The sequence below is a fragment of the Eubalaena glacialis genome, chromosome 5 (genome assembly GCF_028564815.1).
Source record: "Eubalaena glacialis isolate mEubGla1 chromosome 5, mEubGla1.1.hap2.+ XY, whole genome shotgun sequence".
In the NCBI taxonomy this organism is placed as follows: domain Eukaryota; kingdom Metazoa; phylum Chordata; class Mammalia; order Artiodactyla; family Balaenidae; genus Eubalaena; species Eubalaena glacialis.
Window position 1 is genome coordinate 108,056,916 of NC_083720.1, and position 16,044 is coordinate 108,072,959.

Consider the following 16,044-nt stretch of genomic DNA (forward strand, 5'->3'; position numbering starts at 1 on the left):
AATTTCCAAAGTTCTGAAAATGATGATTCAGAATATTTTTGTCAGTTGCTTTTATGGAGGAGAAGATTCTTGTAGGTCTGTCTTTATTACACCATTTTGGCTAATGTCACTTAAAATGCCTTGAAGGTTTTGAAGGCTGAGCAAAAGTTGTATGGAACTTCATTGTCTTGCTATATTATAAAGACAGACCATATATCCACTAGAGATTTTATAGGGTTCCACTTTGAGATGCCACTACAAATGTCTTGATAGTTTGAGGCAATTGTCTGATGAGAGGTAACAGTGACTTCCTCAAAGAAAGATTTTTCATAATTAAATGTCAAACTTGCAAGAAATGTGTGACAATGAAGAGGCTGGTCTTTGGAACTAATTAATTCTGGGTTCAAGCCCTGCATTTTCTCCTTAATAGCTTTGGGATGCTGATCAAGTTACTTAACTTTCATAAGACAGTGATAGTTAGATAGAACGGTATCTATTCATAGATTTTTTTTTTTTAAATCCAACTACACTAACAAAAGTAAAGTGTTTGGTATAGTTCATGTTAAATGCTCAAGAAATTTTAGCAGTTAATATTGCTATAGATAATATTGCTATTATCATCATTAAGAATATAGTTTGGCACTGCTAATAATAATGCTGAATGTTCACCTGAACTCTTTAAGAACTCTTTAAGAGTCACATTCAAAACAAGAAATAAAACTGTTTCACTCATGCTATTTTGTTTTCTATGCAATTCCAGGCACTGTGGTGGTCCAACAGTTGATGTCAATGATGATTAGCAAACACGATCGCCTCTTCCCCAAAGATGCAGAGTTACAAAGCAAGCCCCAGGATGGAGTGAGCAACAACAACAATGACCTTCAGAAGAAGACCACCATGGGTCAGCTACAGAACAAGGAGAACAATAATACCAAGGACAGTCCTGGAAGGCGGTGCTCTTGGGACAAGTCTGAGTCTCCCCAGAGAAGCAGCACGGATAACGGATCCCCCACAGCTCTATCAGGCAGCAAAACCAACAGCCCAAGGAACAGCGTTCACAAGCTGGATGTCTCTAGGAGCCCCCCTCTCATGGTCAAAAAGAATCCCGCCTTCAATAAGGGCAGTGGGATAGTCACCAATGGGTCCTTCAGCAGCAGTAATGCAGAAGGACTTGAGAAAGCCCAAACCACTCCCAATGGGAGCTTACAGGCCAGAAGGACCTCTTCCCTGAAGGGGTCTGGTACCAAAATGGGCACCCACAGTGTACAGAACGGAACGGTGCGGATGGGCATTTTGAACACAGATACCCTCGGGAACTCCGTGAATGGTCGCAGCATGAGCTGGCTGCCCAATGGCTACGTGACCCTGAGAGATACCAAGCAGAAAGAGCAAGCAGGAGAGTCGGGCCAGCACAACAGACTCTCCACCTATGACAACGTCCACCAGCAGTTCTCCGTGATGAGCCTTGACGACAAGCAGAGCGTCGACAGTGCCACCTGGTCCACTTCCTCCTGTGAAATCTCCCTCCCTGAGAACTCCAACTCCTGCCGCTCCTCCACCACCACCTGCCCGGAACAAGACTTTTATGGTGGGAACTTTGAGGACCCCGTTTTGGATGGGCCCCTGCAGGATGACCTTTCCCACCCCGGGGACTATGAAAACAAAAGTGACCGGAGGAGTGTGGGCGGTCGAAGTAGTCGTGCCACCAGCAGCAGCGACAACAGTGAGACCTTTGTTGGCCACACCAGCAATCACAGCGCACTGCATAGTTTAGTGTCCAGCCTGAAGCAGGAAATGACCAAACAGAAGATAGAGTATGAGTCCAGGATAAAGAGGTGAGGAAAATCTGGAGCCCCAAACTGCCAGAGAGGGTGAGATAGCCTCCTAATATGAGACAGGCTCACCCAGAGGGTAAATATGCTGACTCCAAAGTCAGAGACCTGGGTTCAAGTCCTAGCTTCACCGTTTGTAAGCTGTGGGACTTTGGGAAAGCTCACTTCATCTCTGTGAATCTCAGCTCCCTAACATGAACATTTTAAATTCTAGCAGTATCTACCACAAAAGCATGTAAGAAATCATTGCACATTGTCCCTGGCACAGAGCAGTTGCTCAGTAATACTGTCTCTTGTTAATAAATGTGTGAATTTGTGTTTGAGGGCTGGGGAGAGGAGAGGAAGGGGATGAATGCAGAACAAGGAGTCTGTTCTCACAGGAAGAGGATGAAATGAGGATAAAGAGAAGTTGGAGAAGTAAACAGATCTTTATTGTTCATTTTTTCCATTGTTGAATGCTGGGAGAGTGTCTGTTCTCTCCCAAGCTCAGACCCAGACCTCGAGGATTCAGCAGTGGATAAAACACAGAAACTCAGCCCTCGTAGAGCATGCTTCTATTCCACTGGAGGAGACAGATAAATAAGTAAAATAGGTCTCATGCTAAGTAGAAGACTAAAGCAGGGAAGAGGGGTAAGAAGTGTTGGTGAGGGGTAATTCTAAGTGTCGGGCCTTATAGGAGGTTAAAGAGGCAGCTATGCAGATGCCCGGGAGGAGTGGAAATGCCGTGAGATGGAATCAGTGAGGAGCTCAGAGAGGTACCTTAGAGCCTTCAGGATCATCTTAAAGTCTTTGGCTTTTACTCTGGGATTGGAATCCAGGCAGGTTTCTGAGAAAAGTGATGGCATGAAGTGTATTCATATGGACAATGGAAATTGTAGCCTAAGTGGGGAGCAAAAAATATGAATTATAAGGAAGCAGTTGTGCTGAAACCTAATTGATAGCAGTGGACATCTTCTCATAAGATGACCAAGGTAGCGATGGCTTAGCAACTTCAGGGAAGCAACCTGGGCAAGACATGGGGTATTGGCTGAGCATCCTGTGTTGACAGTACCCCTGACTGCCAGATGCTCCATCATCTTGAAAGGCAGGAATACAGAGAATGGAGCCCATGATTCACAATACAACCCTGTGCTGGAAACCTGAGCATCACCACACCCCGTGATTTCACCAGGGTCACAGAATTACAAAACTGATTGTTTTTATGTTCTCCTTTCAGTGTAGTATAAGGGAAGGACACTGCACTCTCAAGAGAAAGCCTGAGGCTCAGTTCAGCCTGAAGTAACCCCTCTAGTGGCCTCAGTCCCAGTCCCAGACTGTGCCTTGGTAGACCCCTTCCTGTTTAGGTTCCTCATAGTTTGTGAACCTCAGTCTTTGTCCTGCTTCAACTGCTTCCATGGCTCCAAACCCCACATGGTTTCTTTTTTATATATAAAGTTGACCTTAATGTATTTTAATGTTTCCCATCCATTTATCAATTATCAAGCCAAAAGATATGTATTTTTAAGAGCTATGGTAAAGTAAATATAAAAAAATACTTCTTATATGTTAGATTGAAAAAATTACTTTCTTGGAAACAGAAACTTGGTTTGAATTTTCCTATATAATGCTAAGTGACAGGAGGTTTAAATAAGAAGAAAAATGGAGTCATCATCTTATAAGGCTACTCTTCATTCTGAATGTAGTTTTTGGAACCACTGGCTACCAAGTCTCTGAATTGCTGCCAAGGCATGATGATAAATTAACACTTAGCACTGGGGAGCAAGAGATAACTCTTGAAACTTGCCTTAGGATAGGAATACATTATTCTGAATGGTTGCAGATGTACACGTTCATTTATGAGAACATTGGTGCTACATTTATGTTCTGAGTCTATGGTGCATTTTAGAGACATTGATAAAATAATAGAACCTTCCAACAGAATGTCATTCATTGGCATCTTTCACTGTAGCATTTTTACCCATGTGACAAGCAAAGGGAGAGGTCCATGATAAAGTAGGGCAGAGGAGCTGCCACATGACCAAGCCACAGAAATATAAGAAGTAACTGTTCTAGTTAATTCTTGATCATTCCAGTTTAGAATTATACATTTGTCTTTCAATTCCTTTTTAACTCTACCCTACAAGTATTAAGGATAGATAGATGGATAGATAGATAGATAGATAGATAGATAGATAGATAGATAGATAGATAGATAGAGATAGATGATAGATACGTACATACGTACACACATACATACATACATCCCTAGATAGATAGACAGATGATAGAGAAATAGATACTATACTATCTATCATTGATATGTATGATTTTTAGTTTTTAAACATGTGAGTTTGACATTATTTCCCCCCCTCGCCTTCTCCCTTTATCATATTGTGGTCAGAAAAATTCATTTGTATGATATCAATTATTTGGTCTTGTAAGAAGTATTTATTAACTTATTGTTGGTTTGGGATTGTATATATGACCAATAGATCAAATCTGTTCATCAAGCTGTTCAAATCTTTTACATTTCTCCTAATTTTCATCAGATAGAGCTATAATTTCTAAGAAAGTTATCTTAAAATTTCCTAAATTTTGTGGATTTATCTATCTTTATAATTTTGTTATATTTTATATTGAATAACTTGAGGCTATACAGCTAGATGAATAAAAGTTCAGAATTGTTTATATCTCCCTGATGAATTGATCCTTTTATCATAAAGTAATGGTAATAATGCTTTTTGCCCCAAAATATTTTTTCTCATATTAATATTCCTATATAATTTTTATTTTGATTAATAACGTCCTGCTATATATTTCCATTAACTTTCAAACTTTATGTTTCATTATTTGAAGACATATTTTTTTCAATTCTGGAGTATTTTTATTCATCACCATTTTTGTTTATTTCATCTCCCATTTTCTCAATTTTCTTTCTCTCCAACCCTTATTAAAGTATGTTGGACCTTCTTAATCCATTCTCCATCTCTGTTAGCTTCTCTTTCTTATATTACATTTTCATCTTTTTTCATTACATGAAGCATTCTGGGTAATTTTTCCTCAGAGCTGTTTTCTCATTCATTTATTTCTCTTCTGATTAATTCTGTCACTTCACTCAGCCCATGAGTAGAGTTTTTGTAGTCTCTTTGTCATAAAGTCAATTGATGTTCCAAGCTCTCAGTTGAATCACTTTCAGCCTTCTGCCTCTCTTATACTGGAGATCTCCTCCTCCCCATGAGAAAAATAAAATCCTAGTCACAGCTTCCAGGGCTTCTATCCAGGAACAATACCCCTCATGTGCTTCCATTTACTGTTCTAAATTTGAGTTTCTTCCTTGGTTCTGATAACTTGAAGATGCTCTTTTAGTTCTTTTAACCTTGCTGTGTATTTTAAAAATATTTATCTTATATATTTTTCCAGCATTGATCTGTGCTTACAGTGGGAGGGGTTTCTTCTGTTTTCAACCCAGTCTATTAGATTCCTGGAAGTTTCATATGAGTGCCTGTTATGTACAAATGCATTAGTATATTTTTTAAAGGGTGTCTTCCTTGGTATTTAAGCTTGAGTTTCTTCCAACTTTTTTAGTTCTAAAATAAATAGCTTTAGAAAGAAAAGAGAATGTATTGTAAAATAATTCTGGGTGACAACCAGCACACTACCAGGTTTTTATGTAAAAAATGTGATCATGTGGTCAAAATGGCCTTCTAAACTGATTATAGAATGTGACTTTTTTAAAAATTCTAGTTTCTTACAAAGGGAGAGCAGATTCATCTTTAAGTGTTCTTATGATTATCTGGATGAAATATCAACATATGGGACTCTATTTCAAAACAGAAAAATAATTGAGATTTTAATTTGAAAATTATTAAAATAATCAGATTTCTGGGAGCTACCTGTGCATTAGCCTTTCAAATTTCAGTAGCATGGCAAATTCAAACATACTCCTGGGACTTTAGCTCAGAATAGGAGAAATTAAAATGTCAGCCATTACCAAGACACATCATCTAATAATCAAGTGCTTACTATTCCTCCTTGAACAACAGCAATAATAAATTATGTTTTGGAACTTAATGATTATTGGGAAAATTTTGTTTATAGGAAATTATCTAAAATTATACAGTTATCCAAAAGAATATAGCTATCAACCTATAAAAATATAACTCTAGAGATCTTAAGATATATTAACTTGGAAGGCAGTGAGAATTTTAGATAGTAGGCTACTTAGGTGGACTCCATTGTCACAGATGAATTACTTATTCAACACATGTAATCTCTACCTCTCTTGTTAATATAAGGTGACGCTGTTAATACCACTTTTATACGATGGGACTCTATATGTCCCAGAGAAGTCCATTCTTAGCAGTCGACTTAACCTTTCTAACAATGACATTTTCACTATCATTCTTTTTCCTTTGATAGAAAGCAAAAATAATTGTCCTTTTTTTCTTCCAACTTTATCAGACTCGCCCCCCCCCTTTCTTTTAGTAAAGCCAGATTTACATAATGATTCAGGAAGCTTTGTGGTTTAGGCTGCCTCTTACTTCTGCCATTCTGTGCTCCATGACATTGGTCTCTGACTTCTTTTTGCCGAAATTCATTAATTCGCTGTCAAATGACAATGAAGTGCATCCAAGAGAGGTCTTGGGGTCTCAACAAAATGATAGTAAATCATCTTAGGAATTAGTAAAAAAAAGAATATATATACACCTTTTAATCTGTGGACCTTGCTTCATTGATTTGAAAGGCTCAATCCAATTTCCTAAACATTGCAGAGACAGTTTAGGAAATATTTTTTATCCCTTTTGCATTTCAAATTAATAAAATTGCTTTATCTCTTATTCCTTCCCCCACCCTTTGTAGCTTAGAACAGCGAAACTTGACTTTGGAAACAGAAATGATGAGCCTCCACGATGAACTGGATCAAGAAAGGAAAAAGTTCACAATGATAGAAATCAAAATGCGAAATGCCGAGCGAGCAAAAGAAGATGCAGAGAAGAGAAATGACATGCTTCAGAAAGAAATGGAGCAGTTTTTTTCCACATTTGGGGAGCTGACAGTGGAACCCAGGAGAACCGAGAGAGGAAACACGATATGGATCCAGTAAGGCTGATTTCTCCCACTGTCTCCAGTGGCTCTGGGGAAGACTCTGGGGGGTCTGGTGGGACTATTATATAGGATCAGGTGGCTGGTCACCTGGCTGTACAGAGCTCTAACTGGGGAAGAAATATCATTTACAGACATTGCCCATCCATATCTGCAATGTGTACCAAAGTTGTATCATGCCCCATAATGCTACTGTCAAGTGTTACAACTGGATATGTGTATATAGAGTAGTTTTTAAAAAGTAAACTAAAAATGAGAAGCATATCTCAATAATTATTTTATTGCAAGTCTTGTATTTAAAATGTTAAATCAGTATGTCATTGCAGTTTAGCTTGCTTTCAAGCTTCACCCCTTGCACTTAAGCTATTTTTGGCATTGTGTTATCATCAGCTTATTTTATAGATCAATATTTTTATTTCCCCTTTTGCTGAGGAAATGAAAATAAGCAGATATATAAATATATATAAATATATATAAGATGAGTTATTAAAATCAAAAAGAGTACTTTGTGGCTGTGCTGTTTGTGCCAATGGACCTTGCCATGACCAAAAAGAGAAATGTAAATAATTTTATAAAATACGGTAGAATCACCAGGAACCTTTGAATTGCTCTGTAAATTCTGCCCTTGACACTGCTCAGTTTTCTTGGTGAGATGCTTTGACACAGGAGATTTTGGACTATGTAAACAAGTCCCCTTCTCAAGCCCCCTGGTCTGCCTTGCCCGTTCCACAGATGTATGTCTCCTATGCAGGATGCACCTTAGACGGGAAGCATGTTTTTTTTTTTAAAAAAGAGCATTTAAGCAGTCATGCCTTGAATTACTCTGTCCTTCTACTGGATAGTTATGAGGGAGATTCTTCCTGCCATTGGGAAGTTGAAAAACAATGCTGGCTAACCAGTGCCTACATTGAGCACGTGTCCTCTACTCCAACCCCGCCCCCCCACCTCCCCGCCCCCAATGCAAACAGTGAAATAGTATTAGTGTGTCTCTCTCAGTTAAACTGCTAGAGTGTGTGCCATATATTCTTTCACTCAGGCTGACTGCTCTGTTGTCATCTAGGATTCTTTCTGCACAACAGAGGGTAAAGGCAGTTTGCAGCAAGAGGGGGCTGATGCAGGGGAAGGGGACCAGAAGGAGGAGGAGACAAGATTGGAAGAAACTAACTATTTTGCTTCTAATTTTTACAGTATTCTTCCCTGTCAAAAACATTTATTCACAATAAATTTAAAATGCGAATCTTTAAAGGTCCAGTTTTGATAAATTTGTGAACATCAGTAATGATAACTTTCCAGAGAAGCCCAGGGCTCTCTGGAGCTGGAGTTTGGGGAGAACAGTTCACAGTTCAATGAGGCAATGATCGAAATAAATCTTTCTCACGCTAGAACAGAAAGTCACAAAAGGTAAAATTGGAAATAAATACTACTTGAGTTTATGGGATTCACACTGTTTGAAGGTTCTATGTTTGTATTTATTTTCAAGGGGACAGTAGACTTTACAGAGTTTATTCTTGTCACTGTGCTGCTTTTGTTTATATCCTTACACAGAGCAAGCTTACGTGGTCCTTTGGTATCAACCACTGTCTATGTAGCAATACCTTCTTTATCTTTAGTTCCCTTTTCTCTCTCTTTCCAATTCTTTAACAAGATACTCCCACCTGGATATCGTAAAGGAAATTCAAGCTCAAAATGTGTAAAAATGATCTCAATAGCTCTCTCTACCTTTTCGTCTTTTCCCAGTCCCTGTCTTAGTTGACACAAACCTCAGGCTCATCCAGGGAGCTGTATGATACAATAGTAAAAATCAAAGGCTATGCAGTCAAACTGCCTGTGTTCACATTTTCTCCAATTTGCCAGCTGTTGCTGAATTTTCGATGCATCCCTTTTTTCATCTGTAAAATGGGAATAATAAAAGTACTGCTCTCACAGACTTGTTATGTGGTTTCAATGAGGTAGCTTGTATTAGGCTGAGAACAGCACCTAGTATACAGGATGGACTCCATAAATGTTAACTCTGATTTTTCTCTACTCTGCCCTCTTCTTCACTTTTAAATTCACTCACCAAGTACTGTTCAGTCCACCCATCCTCACCTTTTTCATCTGCTCTCTTTGATCAGTTTCTCCCCATCTCTCAAAGAAAGCATCGCACCCAGCCACTTGTGTTCCAGTATCTCTCCTCTACTTTCATTTGCAGACTGCCCTTTCTAAGTCACCCTTCTGATCATATCGTAGCCTTGCTAATAACATTCAAATGCCCTTCACGCAGTGTATACGACTCTAACCTGAGTTTCATTCTCATCTCCTGCCACTTCCCCCCACACCTGCCATGCCATTTCATGCCTCTGGAACTTTCCACCTCCTATTGTTGTGCCCATCTTGACTGCCTTCCTTCTATCTGGCACACTCCTACCATTTTTTTTTTTTTTTTTTGCCAAATCAAATGTCAGCTCCTCTATGACGCTTCCTAGGATCTCAATGCAGAGGGAGTTACCTTTTGTGCTCCCAATTTGGGTATATCTTTTTTAGCCTTTCCCATGTCTGGTTATTTTCTTCACCAAGTTAAGAAGCACTTTGGGAAGCAGCAAGGGGGAATGAACGATAATTGCAGGAAACTGAGAGCCAGACAGACTAAGATATGCATCTCAACATGCCTTAGGCAACATGCAAGGCAATAAGTCACTTAACTACTCTGAACCTCAGTTTTTTCATCTGTAAAGTGGAGATAACTTCTACAAAGCAAGGATGTTGTAATACTTAAAGGTGATATGTACTGTGCTTATCTCAGTGCCTGCCACTTAGCTTCATTGATAGCTCTATTGATAAATGGAGCTTCTTAAGGCATGAGAATAATATCTCATTGATCTTAAATCTCTCCATCTCCAGTATTATTATGCCACAGAGTGCCAGCATGGAGAGTTAGCAATAAATTTGGCCTTTGATTTATGAGGGATATTGTGATTAATTTTAACTATAAATCTCAGTGATGATGATCTCCAATCAATGGATACTATGAACAGCTTGTCCATCTGGGTTTCTACTGGTTCTTATATTAATTCTGCTGAAAGCCTAGAAAAAATTCAACTGCAAATTGACATAAGAATAAATTGGAAATAAGTAAGTAGTATCAAGGGTTCATTTGCCACATCCTGTGTACACTTCTTTAAAACTCTTTAGGCAACTGCAATGATTCTTAAATTATGAGCTCAGGAGAAAAGATTTGCTTCCAAGTGTTGAGTCTATAGTATTGGTTTTACTCATCAAACTATATGGCTGGGTATCCTTTAGAGAACATTTAAAATAGAAGTGCCTAGGACATCAAGCCAACTGAAATGTAGATTTTACATGTAACTTTATTATGAACTGACGAAAAGCTCCAAGTGGAATTTAAATAATGTCATTCCTATTTATTCACAAGGTGAGGAGGGCTCCTTTTAAAAAAGTAGGTTATTCCCAGGTAGGATAGTTTAAATCACTGATATATAATTATCTCCCCTTGGAAATTCAGAAGAGGATTAAAGACTGGGAAGCCAACCACAAACCCCAGTGTTCCTTACATTGCAGATCTGTGTTCTGATTAGAGTAGCATCCTAGAAAAGAATATGCGTGAACTTTTGGATTCAGAGACCTGGATCAAAATCCCAACTCTGCCATGTATTAGATGCACAAACTTAAGAAAAGTTGCATAATGTTTGTAAGCCTAAATTTGCCTTTCCATCAAATAGGGATAATAATAGTGCTTGTTCCTCACTGAATTTTTTCGAGAAATGATTAAGTAAAATGATTAGCACAGTACCTGGAGTATAGTAAGTGCTCAATAAATAGTAGTTGTCAGCCCTCAGATTACTTCTATTGAAAGGTTGCCACAGCTTCTAGAGAACATAACAAGATTCTGGCCTCAGGAAACAGGCCGGCAATGAAACACTAGCATGCACAGCAGCAGAGGATATAATTGTGTCCCCTTCCCAAGTACTCCAATTTCATCTTTTCTCAGATAATCTGCCAGAGACTGATGACAAGGAAGAGGCAACCCAAAGCATCCTTTCTATTCTGAGTTAATACAATTACATCTGTGATCTGGGAATAATGTCTAAAGAACCACCTGTAACTGTCTTGCAGCAACTCTGTCTATGTGGACACTGAGGAAGACATTGGGCATTAAAGGTATTGGGTAAAATACAATGAAAGTGCCTAAGGATATGGGCCAGTGAACATACCTACACTTACATCAGCATCACCGTTAGCGAGTATTTATTGAAGGCCTCCACAAGCCAGGCCAGCACTGTGCTAGGTGCCCTGGGATACCTAGTTCACAATAATTACCACATGAGAGGATGTACTGTGGACATAAGGGGTCACAGAGGTGAGGCTGGGCACGAGCCATGACTATGATGTAAGCCCTGAAGGATGAGTCGTAAGTTAGCAGACAGGGAGGCGGTTTGGGGCAGAGACCTCCCTGGAGCATGCGTGGAACAGCACATGCAAAGGTGCCTGTGGTGCAGACTCCAGGGAGTCTTTTCAATGATATAAAAAGACCTATCCAGCCTGTGCCGTCGAGGTGGCCTTGTGTGTAACAACATACCCACACCCCGCGAGACCTGAAAACACACTTAGGACCCAGGCGCCTTCCACTCTTTTATTCAAAGAAAACAGCCAGAGCTGGACACATTTTACCTTGTTTGAATTCATAAACTACAGGGAAAGAGTGCTGGATTTGTGGCTCCCAAAGGTCTATTTCATTATTCTCTTTATAGTCTTCTTAACAGCATCAGTGGGGAATGAGTTGAACGTTAGCACTGCCCAGCTGAAGGGCCACTTTTGCAAAGTGACTTGGAACACCTACAGTTCCCCAGGCAGCCGAAATTTACTGAACCTACTGCAGAGCTTCAAATAGAAAGTTCAGCTGACGAAAAGTGTGTTTTTTAACTCACAGCTTGTGGCTCAGGTCCAGGGCTGAACAACACTCTTATTTCTGGACTACGTGTAGCTGCTACCATTATGGCCCCTCCAGGGCCAAGCCCAGGTGAGACCAGCCCACACAGGTAGGTGTCCCTTCCTTAAGTAGACAGTACGGGTAACAGGATATTACTGAATTGTTTGAATGAGGAGTCAAATTGGACTATCTGCTTTGAGCAAAGTTGTCTCTTAGCTCTGAGGGAAGCCCTTTAAGAACTGGTGAAAATACCATGTCCATCCCAGCCCTCTCCTCCCAACACACACGTTCCCCACCTCCTTATGATTCATTAGAATTGATTATGTACCACACACCAAAGTCATCCCAGGGTTGGGCCATCACACCTCACCCTCCATTATTTTTCACTAAAGTAGTTCACACTCCATGTCACTTGCCTCCCCCTGTGAGCTCATCGCCACATCGCTCAGCACATTCCCCCATTTGCTTCAAACTCTGATCCCCCCTCCCCTTCCCCAAACTTTCGATTACACCTTCTACATCTAAAAGCTACCAGCAACCTCCCTTACATCTCTGAAGAATAGTTACCTCCTGAAGACACAGCTCCCCAGCAGCCCTCTCAAGGATGGCTATTTTTCCTTCCCACAACCAGCGTATCGTTAGGCTGAAACAAACGTAGGTCTTGCTTGGCTCTTTGCTACTACTTTCAGAGCTTTGATCCTCTGTCCTCCCTAAGAACCTCCTTGGAAGCACATGTCACATGAAAGAATATTTCAGCACCTAATCAACTGTTTTTCCCCCACCCCTACTCATGTACCATCCACCAACCTGGCCATACAGCTCCTTGACCTGTTCACTTCTGAAAAATCTTGTTCTCCCTTTGCCTGAACATCAGCCACCTGTGCCCAAGGTTGACCTCACACTGTGTCGTTACCAACAACTGCACCATCACCAAAATATCCGTTCCAAGCCTCTACTCTCTGATCGTCACCTCTTCTCTTTCTAGGTCACCGCCTTTGGCACCATCACTCCAACAATGCTTGCATACTCCCAGAGTATCTCTGAGCTACAGACTTCCTTAAATTTTCACAGACAATCATCCCCTCATGTCATTGCTTCCCTCCTTGACCAACTTAGCTTCTGTGGTTCCTCATAATATTTATTCTCTTGTCTCCATTCTCAAATCCCTTCATCTTCTCTTCCACCACTCCACTCATCTAAGAAGAAAGAAAAACAACAACAACAAAAAATAAAAACAAAAAAAGCAACCCAACTTTGGCTAGATCCAATTTCTGCTTCCTCCTAACCTGCACCTAAGAAACTAAACATGACTGAAGAGCAGAAGACCACCAATTGACTTGTCTATCTTATATTTATATAAATATGGCTCACATGGACCTCATCATTGTTCAGTAACTTATCTTCATACTTTCTAAGGTCTATCTTGTACTTCTTAAGCCTCCATGAACTCTTCCCATCCTCATTTTCAGCTGACAACCTTACTTATATAAGCTTACTTACTGATTTCCTATTTTTACTGAGAAAAGAAATCAGAAGACTATGTTTTTATGTTTCATCATCATATCTAGCAAACAACCTACACCTGTCCTGTACACATCACTTTAGCTCCTGCTCCAATGACTGTGTTGTCTGCTCCAACCAGGCCAACCGTTCCTCTTAGAGCACCCACCCCTTTGGCCTTTTCAAGAGCATAGCTCCTTCAGATAAATACTCTTTCTCTCTTGCATTACACATTTTGCTCTTAAATATTAGTCCCACCAACATATACCCATGCTGTAATAACTTTTTAAAAATCCTCTCCTCATATCCTATGTATGACTAATTTCAATATCATTCTTCTGCTTCACTTTTTAGAAAAAAAATTCTTCAATTTTCTATACTTGTTCCTAACTTCTCACCTCCCACGTTCTCTTAAATTCACTGGCGTCATGCTTTCTTGCTCAAAATTGCAGAGAAACCACTGTAGTCAAGGTCAGCCATGACCTTCACAAAGTCAAGTCCAATTGTCAATCTTCAGTCCCCATCTTACTCAGCCACTCAATGTCATTGTCCCTGGTGCCCACTCCCTCATTTTTGAAACACCTTTATTTGGCTTCCAGGACAGCGCCAGCTCCTGGTTTTCCCTCTACTTCACTGGACATTCCTTAGAATACTCTCCTGTTCCTGATTTCTATATGTTGGAACAAGAGGTGCATCCATCTTTAGACTCTTCTTCTTCTTTATCTATACTCAGTTTCTTAATGGTCTCATATAATCTGGTTTCAATGAACACTTATAAGCTGACTACTCTCAGATTTATGTTTCAGCTCAATTTCTTCCCTTAACTCCAGCCTCGTAGATACTCCAGCTACTTCACTTGAATATCTAATCATCAACTGACATTTCCAACAACAAATATGATTTTCTTCCCAAATATGCTCCTAACCCATCGTTCACAGTCAACTGCACTATCATTTACCTTGTGGTTTAGATTTCTTAAAAATCCAGAGGCATTCCTTGATCTCTTTCTTTCATATCACATATCAATCCATCAGCAAATCTTGTCAACTCCGCCTTCACAATGTATCCTTAATTAGATCCTGAATCCAACCCCTTCTCAGCATCAGCACTTTCTAGTTCAAGCCCCATCATGTCTTTCTGGACTACTGTTACACCCTACAGTGGACTCTTCATTTCCATTCTTATCTTTCTTCTCTTTCTTCTTAACCTCCTCTCTCTACTCAGCCAGAGGGATCCTTTCAAAAAGAAAAATTAGATTATATTATTTCCATGCTTAGATCTATCCATTATCTTCCCATGTTTAGAATAAAATCGCAAGATCTTGCTGTGCTCTAACCCTGCTTACCTTTCCAATTTCATTTATTATCACACTAATCTTGTCCATTCTGCTTCATCCACAAGACTCTTTGCCATTCCTTATATATACAAGCAAGCTCTTACTCCAGGGCCTTTACACTTGCTTTTCCCTCAGATACTGATATGGCTCATTCCCTCACTTTATTCAGGTCTCTGCTCAAATATCACCTCTCTGAGAGGCCTGCCCTGACCACCTCATCTAAATGGTACCCTTTTTCATGCCTTATTCTTTTAACCTGCTTTGTCTGTCTTCTTAGTGCTATCCACGACCTTACTGCTCCATTAGAATGTAGATTACATGAAGGCAGAAAGGTTGCCTGAATTGATCACAGCTATGTGTGCATAGAATAGTCCTCAGAAAACTGGAGTGCTCAAGCAATATTTGTGGCATGAGTCAATGAGTGAATATTCAGAGTTCAATGCCAGATTTCAGGTTCATATATTCAGGGATATTCTGAGTTGGAGTTTCTAATAAAAAATATTAAATGACTAAATTCTACCCTAAGTTATTTTAGGGCTCCATTCATCACTTACAGACTAAACAAATTTCAGAGATTTGGCTTCGTATGAGAGCATCACTGCAGAGAGACTCCAGTACACGTTGTGATGTCATTTGCTGATCTGGAGATTTTGATGCCAGAAATATGAGCCTCAAGCTCAGCATCCAGGCCTAATAGCTCTCAAAGGAAACGTGTATCAAAATAACTTTATATAATGTAGAAAAAAAGCATCCATTTTATTTTGTTGTTGTTGTTGTTTTTTAGCCTCTGAAATTTTAATCTATTTTTTCCAGGATACAAATATCATAAGTTATTGACAACGTCTCAAAATGTCATCACATTTCTCCCTTTATCTGGTGACTGACAATTTGTTTAAGACCTACCAAAAGATAACAGTAAATCTTTTGATTAAAAGAGTGAGAGTAAAGATACATATATTTCCTCATTGAGTTAGTGCAGGCCTACTTGTATCTTTCATCTCTATGCTATTTTTTAAACAAATTGTAAAATATGTTTTCATCTCCTATAATGTCATGGAAAATATCCAAAGTTTTCTTATGCTGATTCATTAAGTGTACTTACATGCAATTAGACAAAATGATAATACTGAAAGAAGCAGATTTCTTGTTTCATTGCTTTAAGAGAATAATAAAAATGGAATCATTCAAGTCACACCACTAATTTGAACACATTGTTATTTTAAAAGAAAGTAAATAAATGAGTTAAATTTTTTTTTGCTTTAACCATTGATTTTTAAACTGAAAGATTAATTTACTCTGAAGTTGTGAGGCTAAGGACTATGCTGTATTTGTCTCCTACCTAGGACACATAAATAGATGTTCAATAAATGTTTTTGGAGTGAATGAAT

The 16,044-nt window shown here is 39.3% G+C and overlaps 1 protein-coding gene across 8 annotated transcripts in view; it reads left to right on the forward strand.

Annotated features, from left to right (window-relative positions):
• ARHGAP24 (Rho GTPase activating protein 24) overlaps positions 1 to 13,207 on the forward strand; it is a 521,847-nt gene extending 508,640 nt beyond the window's left edge. For 6 of the 8 annotated variants that reach the window (XM_061192471.1, XM_061192469.1, XM_061192475.1 and 3 more), the window contains 2 exons: positions 740 to 1,814; positions 6,651 to 8,130. In XM_061192471.1, coding sequence (XP_061048454.1) covers positions 740 to 1,814; positions 6,651 to 6,894 — 1,319 coding nt within the window. In that variant the 3' untranslated portion in view covers positions 6,895 to 8,130. Of the gene's footprint in view, positions 1 to 739; positions 1,815 to 6,650; positions 8,131 to 10,881; positions 11,376 to 11,820 lie in introns of those variants that run through there. The other 2 variants (XR_009701126.1, XM_061192470.1) reach the window with 2 other exon arrangements.
• Positions 13,208 to 16,044: the final 2,837 nt, after the last annotated feature.